A 20,568-nucleotide genomic window follows, 5' to 3' on the forward strand; every position below is an offset into this window, starting at 1 on the left:
AGTTTATTTTTTTCTTACTTAAAAGAAGTCCAGGGTTAGGTAGTCCAAGGCTGATGTGGTATTTCATCTGGGACCCAGGCTTTCTCTACCTTTGTTTTCTACCATTCGAGTGCATGACTTCTGTAACAAAATCACAATTACCACATAGTCCAAGGTGGCTGTTGGAGCTCCAGCCATCATAACTACATTTCAGATAGCAAAAGGAGGAAGAGGATAAGGAAAGAAGGACCTGATTTCCAGCTTAGTCAGCTTTCTTTAACCAACCTTCCTGGAAGTCCCTCATAACCCTTCTGCTTATAGTCTCATTGGCTACCACTTAGTCACATGACCATGACTTGCTAAAAGGAAGGCTGTAAGTTTTAATCTCCTAGTGGGGTGCATTGCTATACAAAATAAAATTAGTGTTCTATTACTAGTAGAAACGAGGATAATTAATTTTGGGTGGCTACAGGCAGCCTCAGCCATGGTTACAACCTGTTGTGGTGCTTGACAAATAGGCTTAACAGGCATCTTTATGTCTCTGTTCTTTCTGTTCCACTTAGTGTCAATTTAACACTTAATTCTTCTTTGCTTCATATGTATCTTTTTTTTTTTTTCCAGCTACACTGAAAGTTTCTTGGGGGATAAAGACCCCCATCATACTTCTTTGTTTGTTTCATAACACCTAGCAGAATGCTTGGCACTTGGGCCACATAGAAGGAACTTAATATTTGTTTGTTAATTAATTGATTTTATCTTCCACTAGGATTGTAGTTCTTTTAGCCTCTCATTGAATCTCCCCACCCGCCATGAGTATTTAATACTTTTTCTCCAGCTACAAACTAACAGCTATTTAGAGAGCATATATTGTAGATTTTCATTCCTTTGATACTTTTTCTTGTTTTTTAATGTTAATGTTTTTTAAAAGTTACTCTGTGGAGTTGATAATTTAACATTTTATCTTTCTTTAGTTAATATATTTCAAATGTATTTTTTTTTCTACACCTAGTGCTTCAGGATAAATACCTCGAATTAAACCTGAAGAATAATGCATATATAACATATATCAATTACATATATATCTGTTCTATACTTATTAATTATGTATAGAATCTGACTTTTTAAAATGCCACACTTGGCAGGGCCTCAGGAAACGATTTTTCTGTGCATGTTTAACTCACCCATTTGTTTATAAGGAAGCTCAATACTTTGAAAAAAAGCTTAGGTCACATTTCTCTGACACATTGATTTTGAGCTGCTGGTGATTTTTCTTTTTCTCCCCGACTATGGATGAGAAGAGAGGAAGAACTAACTGGAGAGAGAAGACTCTCTCTAAGAAGATAAAGAAATAGTATTACTAGAAATTTCTTTCCCATCTGCTTGAGTCAGACTTTATGGTAAAAATAAGATCTTATAGTATCAAAGTATCTTGGGGTAGAAGAATTTATAGGAGTTCTTTTTATTCTACTTTGGAACTCACTGAATGGAATATTTTAAACATGTTTTATGCTTCCTTCAAATTTATTCCTTCACAGGAATACATTACATTAGTAGCATATGAATATATAAATATAATACAGTTTCATACCCCCAAATCAATATGCCAATATATTCATAAACCCAAGCATGTATATGTCTTATATAAACACATACATAAATGCTAAGAGATAAAGGTATGTTGCTACAAATTCTTCTTGGAACAAAGTTTGTTATAAATAAAATAAAAAGTATATATCATTCAGTTATGTACACTCAAAAAGAGGAGGTAGGTAGACATACATGAATGGTTATTGGGTTTAATATTTAGGTAGATATTAAGTGGGTGGGAGAGAGGGCTGGGCAGTAAAGGAACTATACAATGTTAATAAGAAGGAGAACACATATTAACTAAAAATCATAATAGCTTTATGGTACTTTTTAATGGTACTTTTTGACCAGTATACAAATAACATAGAGTCATTTATAAAAAGTTTATATTTCTTTCTAGTTTGACTTTATTTGGTTTTGTTCTCATAGATGTTTTCTCCCAGATGTCAGATTCCAATGGCTTAATGATATTTAGCAAGTTTGACCAGTTTCTGAAGGAAGTTCTGAAGCTCCCAACAGCTGTCTTTGAAGGGCCATCTTTTGGTTACACAGAGCACTCAGTCCGCACCTGTTTTCCACAGCAGGTAAGGACAGTTTTGTAGAATCTAGGACTAGAAGAGCACTCATCCATCCCTCCGCCCTTTATTAGATTTCACCAGATTGCTTCTAGTCTAGGGACATAAAGCCTTGAGTAGAGGAGGGAAAAGAGCTTTAAGTGGGAGGGGTGTGAAAAAGAGGGCAGACAAAAAATTCACCTACGAATTCTGGTTTGGGGGAGAGGGGAGTCTTTTCTGGAAAATGGTAACATATGTAAAATTTTAAATTACCAACATTTTAAAGAAAAATGTTGAAGATGAAGTGTTTATATTATTGCTACTGGACATATATTACTTGCCTGAATGAGTTCTTTCAACTGTGAAATAGAAGAATTTTGGCGTAAAACTCTATACAATACTGGGCCATTGTTTTCTCAGCACCAAAGACAAGGAATGCTACACAACTCTCAGCTGCCAGCTCAAAATCTCTCGAGGGTACACTCTCGTTTTCATGTGAAGAAACGATAGACTGGGTTTCCTCTTTATTTGTGAGTGTCCTTGTGTGATCCTGCCCTAGAGATTGTATGTGTGAATTCCTGAGATCTTAACTGTGTCTCAGGGGTCTCAGAGCAGAGTGGATGCTGGCAGTGGCTCCATTTGTGCAGATAGACATGAGATAAAAGGAGCTTCATGCTAAGCTTAGAAAGTTCTGGAAAGGGGGGAATTACTGAAAAATCTGTGTTAAAACTAATGAGTAAAAGATTAATGGAAGTAGGATATTGACATAGTCTGAAAGTATCTCCTCATAAGATGTTTACTTTTTATTTAAAAATTTTATTTATTTGAGAGAGAGAGAGAGAGAGTGTGCATGCATGTGTGCTCAAGCAGGAGAGGGGCAGAGAGAAGGATCCCAAGCAGGCTCTGTGCTGTCAGTGCAGAACCCGACGTGGGGCTCAATCCCATGAACTGCAAGATCATGGCCTGAGCCGAAATTAAGGATTGGATGCTCAACTGACTGAGCCCCACCCTAAGATGTTTATTAATTATGAAAGGAAATGTAGTAACATTAGAAAGTTACTGTGTTACAATAGAGAAACCTGTCAGATTGACATTAACCGAGTGATCAAAGTCCCTATCACCGGCGAAGGGACAGACTGATATCCTTGCCTCCTGAGCGGATGCACCAAGATGTACCCAGTATCACTGTTGTGGTACTTGGGCCAGAAAAGCACAGCCTGAGTCTCCTCTTCCTTTTTTTTTTTCCCATTTTTTTATGTTTGGTTTTATTTTTTACAGTTTTATTGAGATGTAATTCACATATAACATTGTAAAAGCTTAAGATGTACAACATAATGATTTGAGATTTGTATATCTTGCAAAACATTTATCACAATAAGTTTATTAACATCTGGCCTGAGTCTCATCTTGAGGAACCATCTGACAAACCCAACTGAAGATAGTTCTACAAAATAACTGGCCTATACACTTTAAGAATGTCCATGTCATGAAAGACAAAAAAAAAAAAAAAAAAAAAAAAAACCCAAAAAAACAAAAACCTGTTCCAGGTTACAGGAATCTAAAGAGATAAGAAAAACCCAATACAGTTTATGATCCAGGGTTTCCTTTTTGTTATAAAGGACATTGTTGGGACAATTGAAAAAATCTGAATACGTTTTGTAGACTAGATAGTAGTATTTTGTTATTAAATGTTAATTTCCTGATTTTGATATTTGTATTAAATTATGTGAGAAAATAACCTTGTTTTTAAGAAATATAGGTATTTAATTTAAGGGTAAAGGGGCATCTCTTCTGCAGTGTTAACATTTGAGAAATCTTGGTAAATGGGGAATTTTTTTGTAATCTTATGATCTTTCTAGAAGTCTGAAATTATTTAAAAATAAAAAGTTAACACATAAAAACAACAAATCTAAAAGTTTGAGAATTGAAAGAACATCGTAAACCAGATCCTCCTGATCTGTGATACTTTGATTCACAAAAGAAGCAAAAACAAACACACACATACCTTTTTTTTTCTTTTACATTTAAAGTTAAGAATTCATATTTATTTGAACTCACATTTTCAAACACTATTTTGTAATTTGTTTAGAGATTACTCATTAGCTTTAGCACCGAAAGTGGCACCCATAATACTGGTGAGTTATTTTTAGTAAGTTCTGAGGAGATGTTCTTCCAAATTTGTACATACTTTGGCTTATTGTTTTTGTGGAAATTTGCCTCTACGCATACTTTATCTCTTTCTCAGTATAAATGACAATATCAGCTTTTAGCATAGTAAAGATAGCTCTATGCTTCATTTTATTCTAGTATAGTTTGCATTTGCCCCATAAATATGCATTTCTAAATGAGATGAGGCTTTCCATACATATGCTGGTACAGGAATGTCCTTCAGGTATTAAAATGCCCTGAAGCGATGTGAGGATGAGTGTGATAAAGAAACTACAAACATTTTCCATTGATTTTAATTTATTTTTTAAGTAGGCTTCACGTCCATTGTGGAGCCCACTGTGGGGCTTGAACTCACAGCTGTGAGAACTGAGTTGAGATCAAGAGCCAGATGTTCAACTGACTGACACAGGGGCCCTGTCCAGACAGTTTTCACTTAGAATTCCTCTCAGTGCTACTGCTTTAGTAGTACCATTACATTAAACGGTTGCCCCCACAGTACTCTGGGGAAATCATATCTGATGTACGTGTGGCTTTTCACACAAGATACTTCCTGGAGGTCAGGCTAAAACTTGATCAAGTCCTGGAATGCTACTGTTAAGTAAAGTGTGTCAGAATGAATAGGGAAGGGAATTTATACAAAGAAGTGTCTGTGAAGAGTAACATCTGACCAGTGGATGGCAGTTAGGTGGGGTTTTAAACCTAAAGTAACCTTTGATCTGATTGTAACGTGAGGACTATAATGAGAATCTAGTACTGGAATGACAGTTTAAAATGTTGAAGAATGTACAGAAATTTCCAGCTGTTAATCCTAGTAGTGCTATCTAGGATTCTCCAGATCACCTATGCCTTTATTGTGAGGCTTTTGAACTTACAGCTTGGCTGTTGCTTCTTATCTGCCTCTGATTCCTATAAAAAAACTCAGTCTGTGCTTTGGTATGTGCCAAATTTGAAAAAGTCAGAGCAGCATCTCAGGCTAGAGGAAACTTGAGCTTTCCTTGGTCTGTAAAGATGGCCCAAAAAAGGACCCTCAAAAGAAAAAGAAACTACTGGTAGAATGACCAAAAATATGAGACTTTGGACAGAGGTTCATGCAGCAAGAGTTAAGTCCAATGAGTTTTGGGTTTCTTTTTGAAAATGGGCTTTTCCCGTATGGTTTATTTTCCTACCTATGTGTTTTTTAACACGAGTTAACTTACCCACCATCAGATAGCGAGAGAACAGGGTCAGAGTAAAGTGGAAATTGCTCTGTTGACTCACGTGCAGTTTTCCCAGCATATTAATGTTCTGAGCTGAGCAAACAAGTGATCACAATGAAAGAGAATGTAGGACTGTTTTAAGAAAGAAGTGGAAAACCTGCAGAAGTACCTTTCTCTGGTGAAAGAAGCGGCTGGTTTGCAGGATTCATGAACTGCTTCACTTTCTGTAGTATTATGGGGTGAAACTGTGGATGCACAAGAAAGACGTGTGAAGACACTGTTTTTAGGACCCCTCACACCTGTGCTACAAAAATTGATTGATGGAGTTAGCTATTCCCTGGAGCCCGTATTTAGTTTTGATAAAATTGATCTGTGTTACAAGTTGTATGCCCTTATTATAAAGAAGGGAAAAAATGTCTCAGGACTTAGGACTGAAAGGTATCATCTGATAGTGACCTTGTTGGCAGTGCCTGTGAGAGATTTAATTGTGCTATTAGTGTTGCTATTGTTTTGTTCTCTGTTTACAAGGTGGCATCTGTTTTTAGGTTTGTGCCAACCCTGTTTTTTCTCACATACCTTATTTTTAAATCCACGGCTTTGCAGTATGCAGCTTTTCAGTGATGTCTGCATTGCATTACAGGAGAAATTCTTGAATTTTTCAAATGATGTGAAGAGAATTACATGTTTCTTTATTTTAATATAGCTTGAATTCTTTTTTAAAAAATAATTTTGCCTGCTTTTCACAAACAGACCCCAAAAAAGATGTTGGACTTAACATAGTTTTAAAAACACAACAAATATTAAAGGCATTTATAAGCTAATTCAGCAGAACACATCCACTGGAATAGCTAAAATTCAGACTGACAACTAATGTTGGTGAAGATTTGGAGCGACTAGAACTCTCATATGAGCCACTTTGGAAGATGCTCTGGTGGTTTCCTATAAACCTCAATATCAAAGATTCTTTTATCAGTTTCATAAGCATCTGAGGTGTCCGTAATAAACCACTGGAGTGAAGTTAATTCAAGAAATAGTATGCCTGGAATTTGCTTCAAAATATTCCAGACTGAAGGAATGGTGAAGGCATAAATTAAAATTAGTCATTATTGAGAATTGTTGAAGCTGGGTAACAAGCATATTATACTATTCTCTCTACTTTGGTATATTTTAAAATTTTTAGAAAAAATCTAGCTGTTTATTTGTGCTAATGATTATTGTCTGTATAAAGCACAGTGTTAACATAGCACCTCAAGGCTAATATTTTGGTGGGTAGGCCAGGTGTATTGATTTTTCATTGTTTGTAAACTAACAAACTGACTTTAGAGACTTAAAAGTTATTAAAAAACAAGCAGTGAATATGTTAAATCTCTCCCCAATTTTTCTAAACTTCAGAGTTTAAGGATGAGTTCTGTTTCTCCTTAAAAAGATGATTGCTATTTGTTGTGCTATTTATTTTTTAGGTTCATATTGACTTTAGTTTGAAGTGTTCAGTCCATCCTGCAGAGGATCTTAAACTTGATGTCCGTCTTTTTTGGAAGACTGAATGATTAGGGGAGAGAGGGAGATGGGAAGGGAGCGGTGCTCTTTCACTGGGTGTTGCGGGACTCTCCGTGATTCACGGGGAGGCGGGCAGTGGGTAGAGATGGGATTACATTATCACCAGTGGATTTTTCAGAACAGCAACAGTATTTCTTGTGCCTGGAGATGTCCTCTGGCTATACTTTGATCCACATATCCTCTTCTGCTACATGCCAAAATGACTTTTCTCCCCACGCCATCTTTGAAGTGAGACATTTTCTGGATGTTCTGACTTTGTTTTCCTGGACGTTGTATAAAGTTTGGTAAGAATTACCTGGTGCGTGTATATGTGTATTTCATAGGAATTCCAATTAAGCAGATTTTACAATCTCCATCAGCAGTCCCTCATTACCAAGATAATCTAATTGGTAATTGGGTAATTACCATGTTTCATTGATTTGAAGACACTCTTTCACACCTTACCATCTCTGATATCCAGGTACCTCATACAGACAATAATATCTTACAATTGCACTTGGCCAGTAGTTATGATGGGTTGTGTTTTCTTGCACATGTGTGAACTTGGTCAGAGCTGTTCCTGTTGTCACTTCAGCTGAATTATGTCCACATTTGGTCCTGCGTGTGCTGTCATTTCAAATGATATTAGCTCTCACTGAAATGCCAATAACCCCTGACCTTCTTTCTCTCCAACAGAAGCCCTCATATTTCATATCCCAGATAAAATAGCCCTTCTTCTTTGATGCTCTGAATCTTTCACTGTAGGATTAATTGTTCCTCTTCTGCATTCCCATGGCATGTTATATCTAGTTCACTTATGCCCTGAAGGGATACACCTTGATCTCCTTCAACTTTATATACCCGTGACTAACAGTGTCTGGAAAATGATTGATGCTTACTAGAGATTTGTTGGATTAAATGATTTAAATCAAATATGGCATGAGAAAGTGTCTTGGTTTGAATTCTAACTGAAAGCTTAAATCTCATGGATGTATCTGAAACCTTGTTGTTGTTTTCATTGATATTTTTATTCTGTGATTTTCTCAAATGAAACAGTCTTTGCAGTGAGGAAAATATAGTATTTCAGAAGTACTGAAGTTTTCCCCATTTTTTAACCATAATAAATAAAATCATCTCTAACAAAGAGCACAGCAGGGGTGCCTGGGTAGCTCAGTCCGTTGAGCGTCCAACTTTGGCTCAGGTCATGATCTCACAGTTTGTGAGTTCAAGCCCCACATTGGGCTAGCTGCTTGTCAGCACAGAGCCTGCTTCAGATCCTCTGTCCACCCCCCCCCCCCCGCCCTTCTCTGTCCCTCCCCTGCTTGTGCTCTTTCTTTGTCTCCCAAAAATAAACATTAAAAAAGGAGCACAGCAGCATGATATTGTTATGTCATTACAAAGTACTTTAATTTTTCAAGTTCAAAATAAATTTGTGATATGGTCAAATTCAGTGTCTAATAATAATCAAAAGGCTGACCCATAGCACTGGTCCTATAACCAGTTAATTTATGTTTGTCCTGGTCAGACAAAATATTTTTAACTCTACACAAAAGTTTGTTTAAAAATATTTTAATCTAGAAGACTTTAAAAACATTTTTAAAAATGTTTCAGGTTTGTTAACCGTATGTCATTCATGGTTTTACTGATTACCAAGTAAGTCAGAGCAATGAATAAGAAATACTTACCTGTTGGGGAACGTGGATGGCTCAGTTGGTAGAGCATGTGACTCCTGATCTCGGGGTTGTAAGTTCAAGCCCCACATTGGGTATAGAGATTAAAAATAAAAGTCTTTAAAAAAAAAAAAAACAAAACTTACCTTTGCCCATAAGGAAATAGGAGGTTTTAATGGAAATGATGAGGCTGGAAATTGTACCTGTGATGACCCAATGCTAAACTAATTTACTTGTTTTCTCATGTTGTTTTAGTGATACTGGATTTCTTATTTTTAAGGGGTGGTCTCTACCCCCTTTTAAAACAGGGAAAATGTAGTCATGGGTAGAGGGAAGGAGGTGAGAATGGCTCTAGGGTAATAATTGTCAGTATTGAGGATTAGAATAACAAAGGGCAGGAAGGTAGGTGACAAAAAGAAATGCTTACTTCCAGGGAAAAATATATATGAGTACACACAAGGATAGAAACAGCCTCAGTGTTTTATAGAGGAAGGCAGAGATAAATCATGGCATCTCAGCTCAGTGGATCAGGCAGCTGTTAAAATGATTAGAAATGAAGACCTTGTAGCAAAACAATTAGTATTTAAAAAAAAGTTAAGTGAAAAAACATTATATATTTTTATCTACCCTATGTACATAATTACATAGAATCATATGTACATTTACAGGGAAATATAGGAAAATGAGAATTGTGGGAAGCAGTTTTTGTAATTTTGTTGTAGTTTTTGTTATAAATACTGTGCTATAAAAATAGAGAAAAATGCGGGGCACCTGGGTGGCTCAGTCGGTTGAGCGTCTGACTTCGGCTCTCACAGCTTGTGGGTTCGAGCCCCACGTCGGGCTCTGTGCTGACAGCTGAGAGCCTGGAGCCTGCTTCGGATTCTGTGTCTCCCTCTCTCTCTGCCCCTAACCCACTCGCATTCTGTCTCTGTCTCTCTCAAAAATAAATAAACATTTAAAAAAAAAAAGTTTTTTTTTTTAATAGGGAAAAATGCAAAGAATGTGTTCAACTCAAGGATGAAAAACAAAACAAAAAAGGAGAAAAAAGTGCTAACTGGTCATTTACACAGTTATTTACTAAGTCATGGAATTTTTGACCTGAGAAGTCTAGCTCAGCAGTTCTCAAACTTTTTGGTCTCAGGACCTCTTTACAATAAAAATTATTGAGGACCCCAAAGAGCTTTTGTTCATGTGAGTTATTTCTATTAATAGTTCTATACTAGAAATTAAAATTGAGAAATTAAAGATATTGTCGTGTAAAAATAACAATGAGAAGTCTGTTAAATCTTAAATGTTTTTATGAAAAAAAGCTATATATTTGAAAACATTTTTATGAAAAAAAAGCTATATATCCCAAAACAAAAAAATTTAACAAGAATGCCATGGTTCTACATTTTTGCAAATCATTTTAATATTTGGCTCAGTTGAAGATAGCTGGATTGTCCTATCTGCTTATCCTTTCAATCTGTTGTGATACGTTGTTTTAGTTAAAGTGTAGAAAGAAATCTGGCCTCGCGTGGTGAGGAGTTGGGAAAGGGAGGAGTGCTTTAGTAGCTTTTTCAGATGGTTGTGAATCTGCCGCCTTGCCTCTGGAATGCCCACTGTTTGCCTATAAGAGAATGAGATTGAAAAGGGCAAATAATGTCTGAGAATTCTATGAAAATAGCCCCAGCCTCAGGGACTCATTGAAAATGTTTTAGGAACCAACAAGGCAGCTTCTGAACACACTTGAGAACTACTGCTCTACCCTTTGATAGGTGACAAAACTGAAACCAGAAGGGTAAGCGATTTTCCCCAAATCACATGGTTTATTGAAGACACTACTGGGACACAGTTCTGGTTTCATTCCTCATGATTTTGGAGGACTTCACATTACAGTATGACCTTGGAACAACTTTTGTAAGCTGACCCTGAGCATTTTTATCAGGGTCTAATGAGATGTCATATATAATTGTTCCTTTTCATCTCGAAGATTAAAAAAGAAGCCTCCATGATAGGTGAGTCAAAACTTTTTAGAGAAAGTAGCATTAGAATTACAGGTAGACTTGTAAAAGTTAATTTTAATATTAGATATAAAATAACAAATTAGATATAAAATATATAGAAATATTAATTAAAACATACATTTAAGTTTTGGTTGCTACCTCTTGCTAGCTAAAAAACACTTCTTAGTATCTTCTTTCTCAGTAATGTTACGGGGACACTTTTCATTTTTTTGTTGCTTTGTTACAGTTATGTGCATATCCATAGGAAGAGGCATTTTCTATATCTGGACCTCCATTCAAATGTTTGGTGACTTTCTGGTTTTCTTTTTCATGTTGTTCTCTCATTCCTCCGAGATTCCACCGAGGTGTCAGAAACGTTAGGGACTTGGATGCCTGAGATGGAAAACACTTTGGAAAACTTTATTTAGCCTAATTGAGTAGATATTTTTCAAATTTCACCCACGCACGGGTATCTATAAAGGGCCTTTGTATGGTAGGTTCTTACTATTATCACCCTCATTCAGCCCTCTTGCTCGCCCCTTCCCTCCCTCAAGTCAGTGTTGGCCTCCAGCCTCTGTCCTGAATCTGAGGCTTTCCTTCCTATTTCTTCATCTTTTTTGAGTTTTATTGCAAAAGCCTTTCTTGCTCTGCATCTACTTTATCCTCCCTTTTCTGTTCCCTACTTACCAGTTTCTTTTTTTTTTTTAAGATTATTCTTAATAAGAATTGTCTCCAATTTACATACAGTGAAATCAAGATTCTCATAGTTGGCAAACAGATACACAGAAGTGAGTCTGTAGTCTCCTGTTTGCATGATGGAACCATCACTGCAAAGGTGTCACGGTGGATCAGATACAAATGCTGGAGGCCGCCATCCTCCTGACTAACCACCCCGGTGCCTTCACTTGTTGCTTCCAGTTTGAGGTGAACGGATTAGTGGTAAAAATCACTTGTTTTATAATGTACTGGCAGAATCTTTGAGTCGGCTCTAACCAATTTTGTCCTTTTTTTTTCCTTCCTGAAATAAAGTATTTTAAAGTTTTATGGGGAAACACTCCATTTCATATACCCTGTTTTTCACCTCAAGAAAAGGTGGTGGGACTGAGAACGTAGTTACTTGGGAGAGTGAGATGAGATTCTGGGTGCCTTTTTGTGTCCACATGCTCCAGTCCTCATTCCCTCCCCCTGCCTTTGAATGGTGGGACCAGGGCTTGTTAGAAAAGCACTACTTGCTGGGCCTGTATCTCCTGCTCTCCTGTGTTCACCCTTTTGTCTCTGCCCTTCTTTAGGAATAAAGTTGGAAGTGGGGGCCTCCATGTCCAGGTTGTAATCATAGAGCTCTCCCATCTAGTTGTAAGACATTCCTCTTTCCTCCTTTTTTCTTTCCTTTTTTGGAGCAGGAAAGGTGCTTTGTGGGTTAGAGGAAATAAGGAAAATTCATTAATTTGAAAATTTTTGATAATCTATTCTATCTATATCTCATGGCTCTATTTTTTCTAAACTGTTTTCTGATTTTTTTGTATCCAGTGGAATGTAATTATACCGGTGTTTCACATACAGTGGAAGCTTTGTATGTATTTGTTTAAAAGAGAGAAATAAAGATGAAACAGAAAAATGCAGTCTAGCTGGGGAGATGATGTAATGGGGGGGTGATGGACATTGGATGTTTAGGCTCTAATTTCGTCCAATTCTTCCCTTTAGTTTTCTTTCTTTCTTTCTGTACAAGAAAGTTGTTAAATGATGTTTAAGAGTGTTTGCCCCTCACTGCAGTATTTATTTAGTGATAACACACCAATGTTATGAAATGCTGGAGATACGGTAAACAATAAATGGAGTAGTTCTGCTTTCACTGATTTTTTTAATGTTTATTTATTGTTTTATTTTGAGAGAGAGAGAGCGAGCGAGAGCAAGCATGGGAGAGGAGCAGAAAGAGAGGTAGAGAGAATCCCGAGCAGGCTCCACACTGTCAGTGGGGAGCCTGACTTGGGGCTTGATTCCATGAACGGTGAGATTATGACCTGAGCCAAAATCAAGAGTCGGGCACTTAACCACCTGAGCCACCCAGGCGTCCCTCACTGATGTTGTTTTATAATAAGGTGTGGGATGTCTGTCTCCCCCACTGGTTAATAATAGTAGTTTGAAGGACAGCTGAGTTCCTGTGCTGGCTTTGTGTCCTATTTGAGTAGGACCTTCACAAGTCATATAAACGCTTCTTTATTTTCTCATCTGTAATATGAAGTTAGTCATAATACCTAACCTATTTACCTGGTACAGTTGTTTTAAGACTCAAAATAATGTGTGTGGAAATGCATGTGACTATTGTAGTGACATACAGTATGTTGCATTGTCTCTCGTAATGTAAAATATTGTATTTTGCTATGGACTTTCACAAGGAATTCATTACAACTTGGTTGGGAGGATTCTAGATCAACGTAATTTTGGAATTCATTAATAATATAAAGTATGTTTGCTCTTCTTCTCTTTACAGAAAAAGATCATGCTAAATATGTTTTTAGACACAATGATGGCCGATCCTCCCCCCCAGTGCCTTGTCTGGCTACCTCTCATGCATAGGCTTGCCCATGTTGAGAATGGTAAGTGGAACTTTTATCATTCAGTTTCTTGTGCTATAGGAAATACACGAGCTGATAGTATTTTGTAATGTCCTTAGCTATTACCATTGAAAATTATAATTGACATTTGTTGTCACTCTGTCATTTGGATTTGTGATTTTAGCTTTCAAAAGAGGGATATTTCTTTCTTTTTTTAAATTACAAGTTCATTTATTTTTTTAATGCTTATTTTACTCTTGAGAGAGAAAGAGAGAGAGACAGACAGAGCATGAATGGGGAGGGGCAGAGCGAGAGGGAGACACAGAATCTGAAGCAGGCTCCAGGCTCTGAGCTGTCAGCACAGAGTCCGATGCGGGGCTCGAACCCACGAACTGTGAGGTCAGACACAGGTGAAGTCAGACACTTACCCTACTGAACCACCCAGGCGCCTCGATGGATATTTATTTCTTAAAGAAAAGTAAGGGAAGGGGACTTACTACTTAGGGAACCAAGAAATAGTAATATCAAACTTTGTGGTTCACACTCTTGGCTTTTCCCCCTGAGATTTCAGGTGATTGTTTTCTACTTGAACCGACCTGATTTACCTATGCCTTCCTTTTTTCCTTTAATTTATAAAATTCATAGTTCTAAAAAATTGCATATATGCAGTATCACCCACTAAAATTATAATGCTTTTAGAGTAGTTTCAAGGAGAATAGCTAAGGTAGGATTTGGTACTTCATACATCTTTACTTCTTCTTTTACTATTTTACCTTGAATTACTCTTGGTATCTTTTCCAGGAATTTGACTAAATCTGTTTTGCTTAAAATGACAGTTATCTCTTAGTAACTTCTTAATTTTTTCTTCTGCTGTTATCCATTTATCTCATTGTTTAGGTTGTCTGAGTTTGTTAAAGGAAAGGCTGAAGTTTTTTGTGTAACCTCCCTCCTTCCTCTCCGGGCCTTTGCCTGTATCTTATTCCGCCAAAGAGAACCAGTAACAAGTGAAAGGAGCTAAAAAGCAGAGCCCTTTTTCCCTTTGTAAGAACGAAATACACTTCCATACTCTTTTTATCTTCTCTCTGTCCCATCCATATCTTCTGTTTTTAAACCTCTCAGCCTTTTGCCCCACTGTGGCTTTAGTTCACAGGTACCTTAGATTCAGGATTATTTTCTTAAAGGTCTAGAATCTCTTGACTAAACTAAAACAGTTAAATAATTTTTTAACAAGATTTTTGGATAGAGATTTATACTGTTAAATTATTACAGTATTATTAGTTCTTTTGGAGGCAATACTTTTAACCTGAAGTGTTTTAGTACTTTTATATTCAATTTGTTTTCATGAAATCATTTTGTATTTGCTATGCCAAGTAGAAAGAATCTCTTTTGTTCTGATTTTTTTGTTATCATTGTGAACATTTTACTGTTACTTTGTGTATAGTGTATTACTTGTTGATTACATTCTTATGAGGTTAGTGATATTTTCCTCAGCGACAGAGAAATAGTATGAACTCATTGCAATATCTTAAAAATAAAACATGTTATCTATCATGGTAACATTTATCTACATATCTTAATTTTTATGGCTGGAAGTAAATTCTAAAATTATGGTATTTCTATATATTTCTATATGGTATTTTTGTTGTTGTTTGGGCTTTTTCTATGGAGTTCATCGCTGGAATCATATTGAAGTTAATAAGGACAGATATCTATTTGCTTAAGCAGAAGTTGCACTTTTTTTATTGAAAAATCCGAGCATATAATATATAAGAAGATACAACATGATGTATTCTTTCAAAAAGAATACTTTTACCAAAACTTGATCTTATTTATAATTGACCCAGTACATAGGTGATCCTTTCCTTATTCTGGCTCTCCTTTCCATCTGGTCAGCCCCTTATACTATCTAATGTAAGTGTTGGCTCTTGACTGGTGTAGAAGAAAAGAAAAATCACATAGACATGCATATTCATCCAAGATTATCAGAATATACTTGATAATTTAATATTAATATACCTATATTTAATATGTATATATTTTTAATTTTTTTGAATGTTTATTTTTGAGAGAGAGAGAGAGAGAGAGACAGAGCATGAGTGGGGGAGAGTCAGAGAGAGGGTGACACAGAATCTGAAGCAGGTTCCAGGCTCTGAGCTGTCAGCACAGAGCCCGATGTAGGGCTCAAACTCATGAGCCATGAGATCATGACCTGAGCTGAAGTCGGACGCTCAACCGACTGAGCCACCCAGGTGCCCCTATATATTATTTAATATTAACTGAAAGTTATATAGAATTATAAATTCTGATATGCTGATGTTGACTGTGTTGATATTAGCTCCAGACTGATTTGAGAGTAGTGTTCTTTGGTGGAACTTTACTAGATTGTATAGTTTTAATTTGGAGCACAGAGTCTTATCAGCACTTTCATTATTCCTTAGAAATATCTTGACGACAAAATGCTTGAATTTCTTAGAGGAATTATGTCCTTTGGAGTTCTTATTCCTGATTTTACTTTTTATAGTCTTTAATGATCTTGTTACATTGTTTTCTTCACCAAGTGCTCCTTTTTTTTCCCCCTGAGTCTTGATGTACATTTTTGGAAACAGAACCCAAAATCCTTATTTTATTTTTTTGAGAGAGAGAGAGAGGGTGCAAGTGAGCGAGGGGTAGAGAGAGAGGGAGAGAGATGTGGGGCTCACTCGAAGTGGGGCTCTAGCTCACCTGATGTGGGGTTCAAGCTTACCTGAAGTAGGGCTTGAACTCACGAACTGTGAGATCACGAACTGTGAGATCGTGTCAGATGCATAACCGACTGAGCCACCCAGGCGCCCCCCAAAACCCTTATTATTGAAATAAGATTGGATTTGTATACATATTGCTAGAAAGAGTTATTTAAATGAAGATTTGAATACTATATGCTCTTTTCCTATTGACTTCCATTTCTTGTGTTCAGAATTGAATTGCCAGAGGGAACAATTATGTTACCAACACTTAAAAGAATAAACAACTGTCTTTAATATACAGTTATGCATTGCCCACTTCCCACTCAGTGAACTGGATGTTCAGGCTGTAAGAGAATCCCAGCAATCTCTATGAATCCTGACTGCTACCTGGCAGGTTTGCATAAGGTGACATGCTGTATGAACGGAGAAAAGGGTGACAGGTCCCTAAGATTCCCTTCCTCCAAATCCCCGCTGCTTTGTTGGTCTAGAGTACTTTATTTTACTGTTTTGCTACTTAGAACTCTTACCTAAAACTAACATGGTAATATGTCTAGCCTTACTTTTTTTACCAGTAACCACAAACTTGTGCCCAGGCATGTTGTAGCATTTAGTTCAGCCAACATTTGAAGGCCTTCAGTTGAAGGTACTGTGTAAAATACCATTTTCAGGTAATAGACACCCATAGTATATCATTCCAGGTGTTATTAGCAAAGAAACAAATGTCTGTACAGCTGACAATGATAAATCTCTTTAAAAAGCAATGGGTTTGAAAAATAAATTTTAGACTGAAAGTTTCTCTTCTTATATATTTATCTGAATTTGAGAAGCATGAGTCTCGTTTTAAAGAAATTGGTTATTTTCTAAGGTGAATTGGAAGGTAATATTCTTCTCTTTAATGTTTATTTATTTATTTTGAGAGAGAGCCAGCAAGCATGCGTGCACATGCAACACATGAGCAGGGGAGGGGCAGAGAGGGAGGGAGACAGTCTCAGCAGGTTCCATGCTCAGAGTGGAGCCCGACAGGGGGCTAAATGTCACCGCCAGGAGGTCACGGACTGAGCCTGTATCAAGAGTTAGAGGCTTAACCTATTAAGCCACCGGGCACCCCTGGAATGTAATATTGTAACTTGAAAAACTTTTCTCATTTATTGTTTTCCCCCCTTATTCTAGTAAATGGCGGCTCAGTTAACTAGGAGACGCTTCAGAGTTTTCAGTGTTAGTGTTGTTTTCACTTTTGCTTTTTTGCATCAGGTGTGGTTTTCCAGTGTATTGACTTGACTCTCCGAGTGAAAGTAAGATAACTTGCTTCTCCTCCTCTCCCGCCCCTTCTCCCCTGCCCTGCTGTCTGCCTGCCACAAGTCTTCCACCCCGTGGAGTGCTCCTATTGCCGGTGTGAGAGTATGATGGGCTTCCGGTACCGATGCCAGCAGTGCCACAACTACCAGCTCTGCCAAAACTGCTTTTGGCGTGGCCACGCCAGCGGCCCTCACAGCAACCAACACCAGATGAAGGAGCACTCCTCCTGGGTAACTGCTTCGTGTGTCAGTCCGGGTCCCCCGCTGTTCATCTTTCATCGCCAACAGCACCAGGAGGGTTTCCCGATAGGTCCCTGGCAAAGAGGGACGTGGTGCAGTCAGATCTAGGTGCCAACACTTGGGATGGGTTGCGAGCGTGTTGCGCTTCATCACCTGATTTTAAAAGCAGAATCTTTAAAGTTTCAGGAGCTGGAGGTATTATTACAGTTGAAATGGAAAAGTAAGCGAGAAGTGTCTTCTTATTTTAAAACTGTGCAAAGGGTATTCTCCCAAAGCTTCCTCTCTGAGCTTTACGTGGGATTGAAAGTTCTTTTTTTTAAAGCATATTTTCTTCACGTCTGTAGGGCTTAAATGGGGTAAAGAAAGCTGCATGAAATAAAGGGGTTAATTTTTGTCTCTCTGAAGTTGGGGAAATATTGTATTTTACAGTTGCCAATTTTTTTTAACGTTTATTAATTTTTGAGACAGAGAGAGACAGAGCATGAAGGGGGGAGGGGCAGAGAGAGAAGGAGACACAGAATCGGAAGCAGGCTCCAGGCTCTGAGCCATCAGCCCAGAGCCCGACGTGGGGCCCGAACTCATGGACCGCGAGATCGTGACCTGAGCTGAAGTCGGACGCTTAACCGACTGCGCCACCCAGGCGCCCCAAAAGTAGTCTTTTAAGTAACAGTATTTGGGTGGAGGTTGATGTGTGATTTTCCTATAGTGTTTACAAATCATGCAACAAGCTTAGCATCAATCATTTTTCTTCCCGTCTCTCGATTTATCTTCAGAGTCTTAAAAATGCCATATATTTTTTTTTTTTAATTTTTTTTTCAACGTTTATTTATTTTTCGGACAGAGAGAGACAGAGCATGAACGGGGGAAGGGCAGAGAGAGAGGGAGACACAGAATCGGAAACAGGCTCCAGGCTCTGAGCCATCAGCCCAGAGCCTGACGCGGGGCTCGAACTCACGGACCGCGAGATCGTGACCTGGCTGAAGTCGGACGCTTAACCGGCTGCGCCACCCAGGCGCCCGCCATATATTTTTTTAATGTTTATTTTCGAGAGAGAGAGAGAGAGAGAGAGAGAGAGAGAGAGAGAGAGAGGGGGGTGGGGAACAGGGAAGGGCAGAGAAAGAGGAGGACTGTTCACTGACTGCAGAGAGCCCGATGTGGGACTTGAACTCACGAACCATGAGATTATGACCTGAGCCGAAGTCAGGTGCTCAACCGACTGAGCCACCCAGGCAACCCCCACAAAATGCCGTACTTTTATTTCCAAAAAGTTGTTTTAAAAACTTTTCCCTCTGGTTTTCATTTGTTGGTTGGTTGGTTTGCTAAAGGGTAGAACATATAGAGGGTCCTAAGTGTAATTCAGGATTTAGGTTCTTACCCTTGGTCATCCTACTGGACTTTAAGTATTTAGAAAGCTTCAATAATCAGGATTTTTTTTTCTTTCCCTTTTTTCTAATTAGTCTTTTTAAAACTCAACCAAGAACAAAAAGAAGGTAAGTTCATATCAGGGATTAGTTAAAAAAAAAAAAAAAGAACAACTTTCAATCCATGTGTGCACTTTACTTCCTACATCTCTGACATGTTAGAGGTAGTTTTTTGTTTTTTGTTTTTTTTTTTTTTTTATCAGATAGGTTTTTAGTTACACTTAACCATAAAATTTGTGTTAAACTGAACATCCTATCTGGGGTTTTGTTGTGTTGTAAATTCTAATCCTGTTTTTGGTTGAGGAGTGATTATTTAAAAATTTTTTAAACAAGCAAAGGAAAAAAATACAACGTAGTAGTCTCTTCCCTTTTTCATTGAATAGAGATAATTTATAGATTTCTAAGTTGTTGCTTTTCCCTTTCTTAAAGTACAAGTGTCCCTTGGTGGTAAATGATTTGTTAATGTTTTTCCCACTGTTTTTTTGTTTAGAGTCTAACTCTCAGCACTGAGATAGCTCTTTGCTCTGTTACCTTTTGTAATGATTGGATTCATTGAGATGTTTCTTTTGACAATTCTCATCTACATGTTGGGCTAGAGAATGAGGAGCTTGGGGTGCCTGGGTAGCTCAGCCAGTTAGGCGTCCAACTTCGGCTCAGGTCATGATCTTGCGGTTTGTGGGTTGAGCCCCACATCGGGCTCTGTGCTGACAGCTCAGAGCCTGGAGCCTGCTTCAGATTCTGTGTCTCCCTCTCTCTCTCTGCCCCTCCCCCGCTCACACTCACTCTGTCTTTCTCCCCTTCAAAATAAATAAACGTTAAAAAAATTAAAAAAACAGAGAGAGAATGAGGAACTTGTTCATCTTAATTTGAACTTGCTCATTTAGCTAATTTATAACCCTTTTAGAAATGGGAATTTTACATTTTTTTAAAATATAAGTGACTGAATATTGCTTTATGATTTACAAAGCAGGTTTTCCTGTGCTTTATTTCATTGAGCAAAAGCATACATAAAGTACAGAAATCACAGTGAATTTTTGTGCTTCTGCTTGATTCTCATAACACTCTTGTGTAGTAAGTCATATCCCCATTTGTTGTTATTTTTATTTCAGCTTTGTTGTTTTTTAAATTTTATTTATTTTTGTTATAGTGACTTAAGATTTCAAGAAAAGTCATGAACAATACGCATGCATCATTTTGAAGTTGCTATCTGTTTTGAATTTTGATGAGTATGTGCATTATGTGTGATTGATGCATCTTGGTAACGTTTTTTAGCAGTGTGTGTGTGTGTGTGTGTGTGTGTGTGTGTGTGTGACTTGTTTTCAGGATTAGAACTCTGTATGTATAATACCCTTGCTCTTTGAGGAAGATCTGAATGAATTTTGAGACTGATGTGGGTAAAGAAGTTTCCACTAACAAAAAGATGTGTAATCTCTTTAATAGTCATTTCTTTGACATTTGCCCACTGTGTTTATACGAGTATTTGAATAACTATTTCTCTGTGTTCACAAGGGATAAATTTAGTGTACGTTTAACAAGTTTGTATATGAATTTGCATTGTAGATTTGATAGGTGTTATATTGGTGCTTGGAAGTTTATTTTGATTTTTCCAAAAGTTTGTTTAATATTTTGTCTAAGTAACTATGCAGTGTAATTCATTATTC

At 37.4% G+C, this 20,568-nt stretch overlaps 1 protein-coding gene across 8 annotated transcripts in view; it reads left to right on the forward strand.

The window, feature by feature from the left end:
• Positions 1 to 20,568, forward strand: part of DTNB (dystrobrevin beta) — a 240,764-nt gene that overhangs the window by 66,062 nt on the left and 154,134 nt on the right. For 6 of the 8 annotated variants that reach the window (XR_006960167.1, XR_006960169.1, XM_047068473.1 and 3 more), the window contains exons 6-8: positions 1,996 to 2,150; positions 13,165 to 13,270; positions 17,311 to 17,477. Coding sequence is in view for 6 of the 8 variants with exons in the window: in XM_047068473.1 (XP_046924429.1) it covers positions 1,996 to 2,150; positions 13,165 to 13,270; positions 17,311 to 17,477 (428 nt within the window). In the remaining 2 variants the exon portion in view is untranslated. Of the gene's footprint in view, positions 1 to 1,995; positions 2,151 to 10,581; positions 10,689 to 13,164; positions 13,271 to 17,310; positions 17,478 to 20,568 lie in introns of those variants that run through there. The other 2 variants (XM_047068477.1, XM_047068478.1) reach the window with 2 other exon arrangements.

This window comes from Lynx rufus, unplaced genomic scaffold (genome assembly GCF_022079265.1).
Source record: "Lynx rufus isolate CCGP_SWC_20201006 ecotype Redwood Valley unplaced genomic scaffold, mLynRuf1.p SCAF_8, whole genome shotgun sequence".
Lineage (NCBI taxonomy): Eukaryota > Metazoa > Chordata > Mammalia > Carnivora > Felidae > Lynx > Lynx rufus.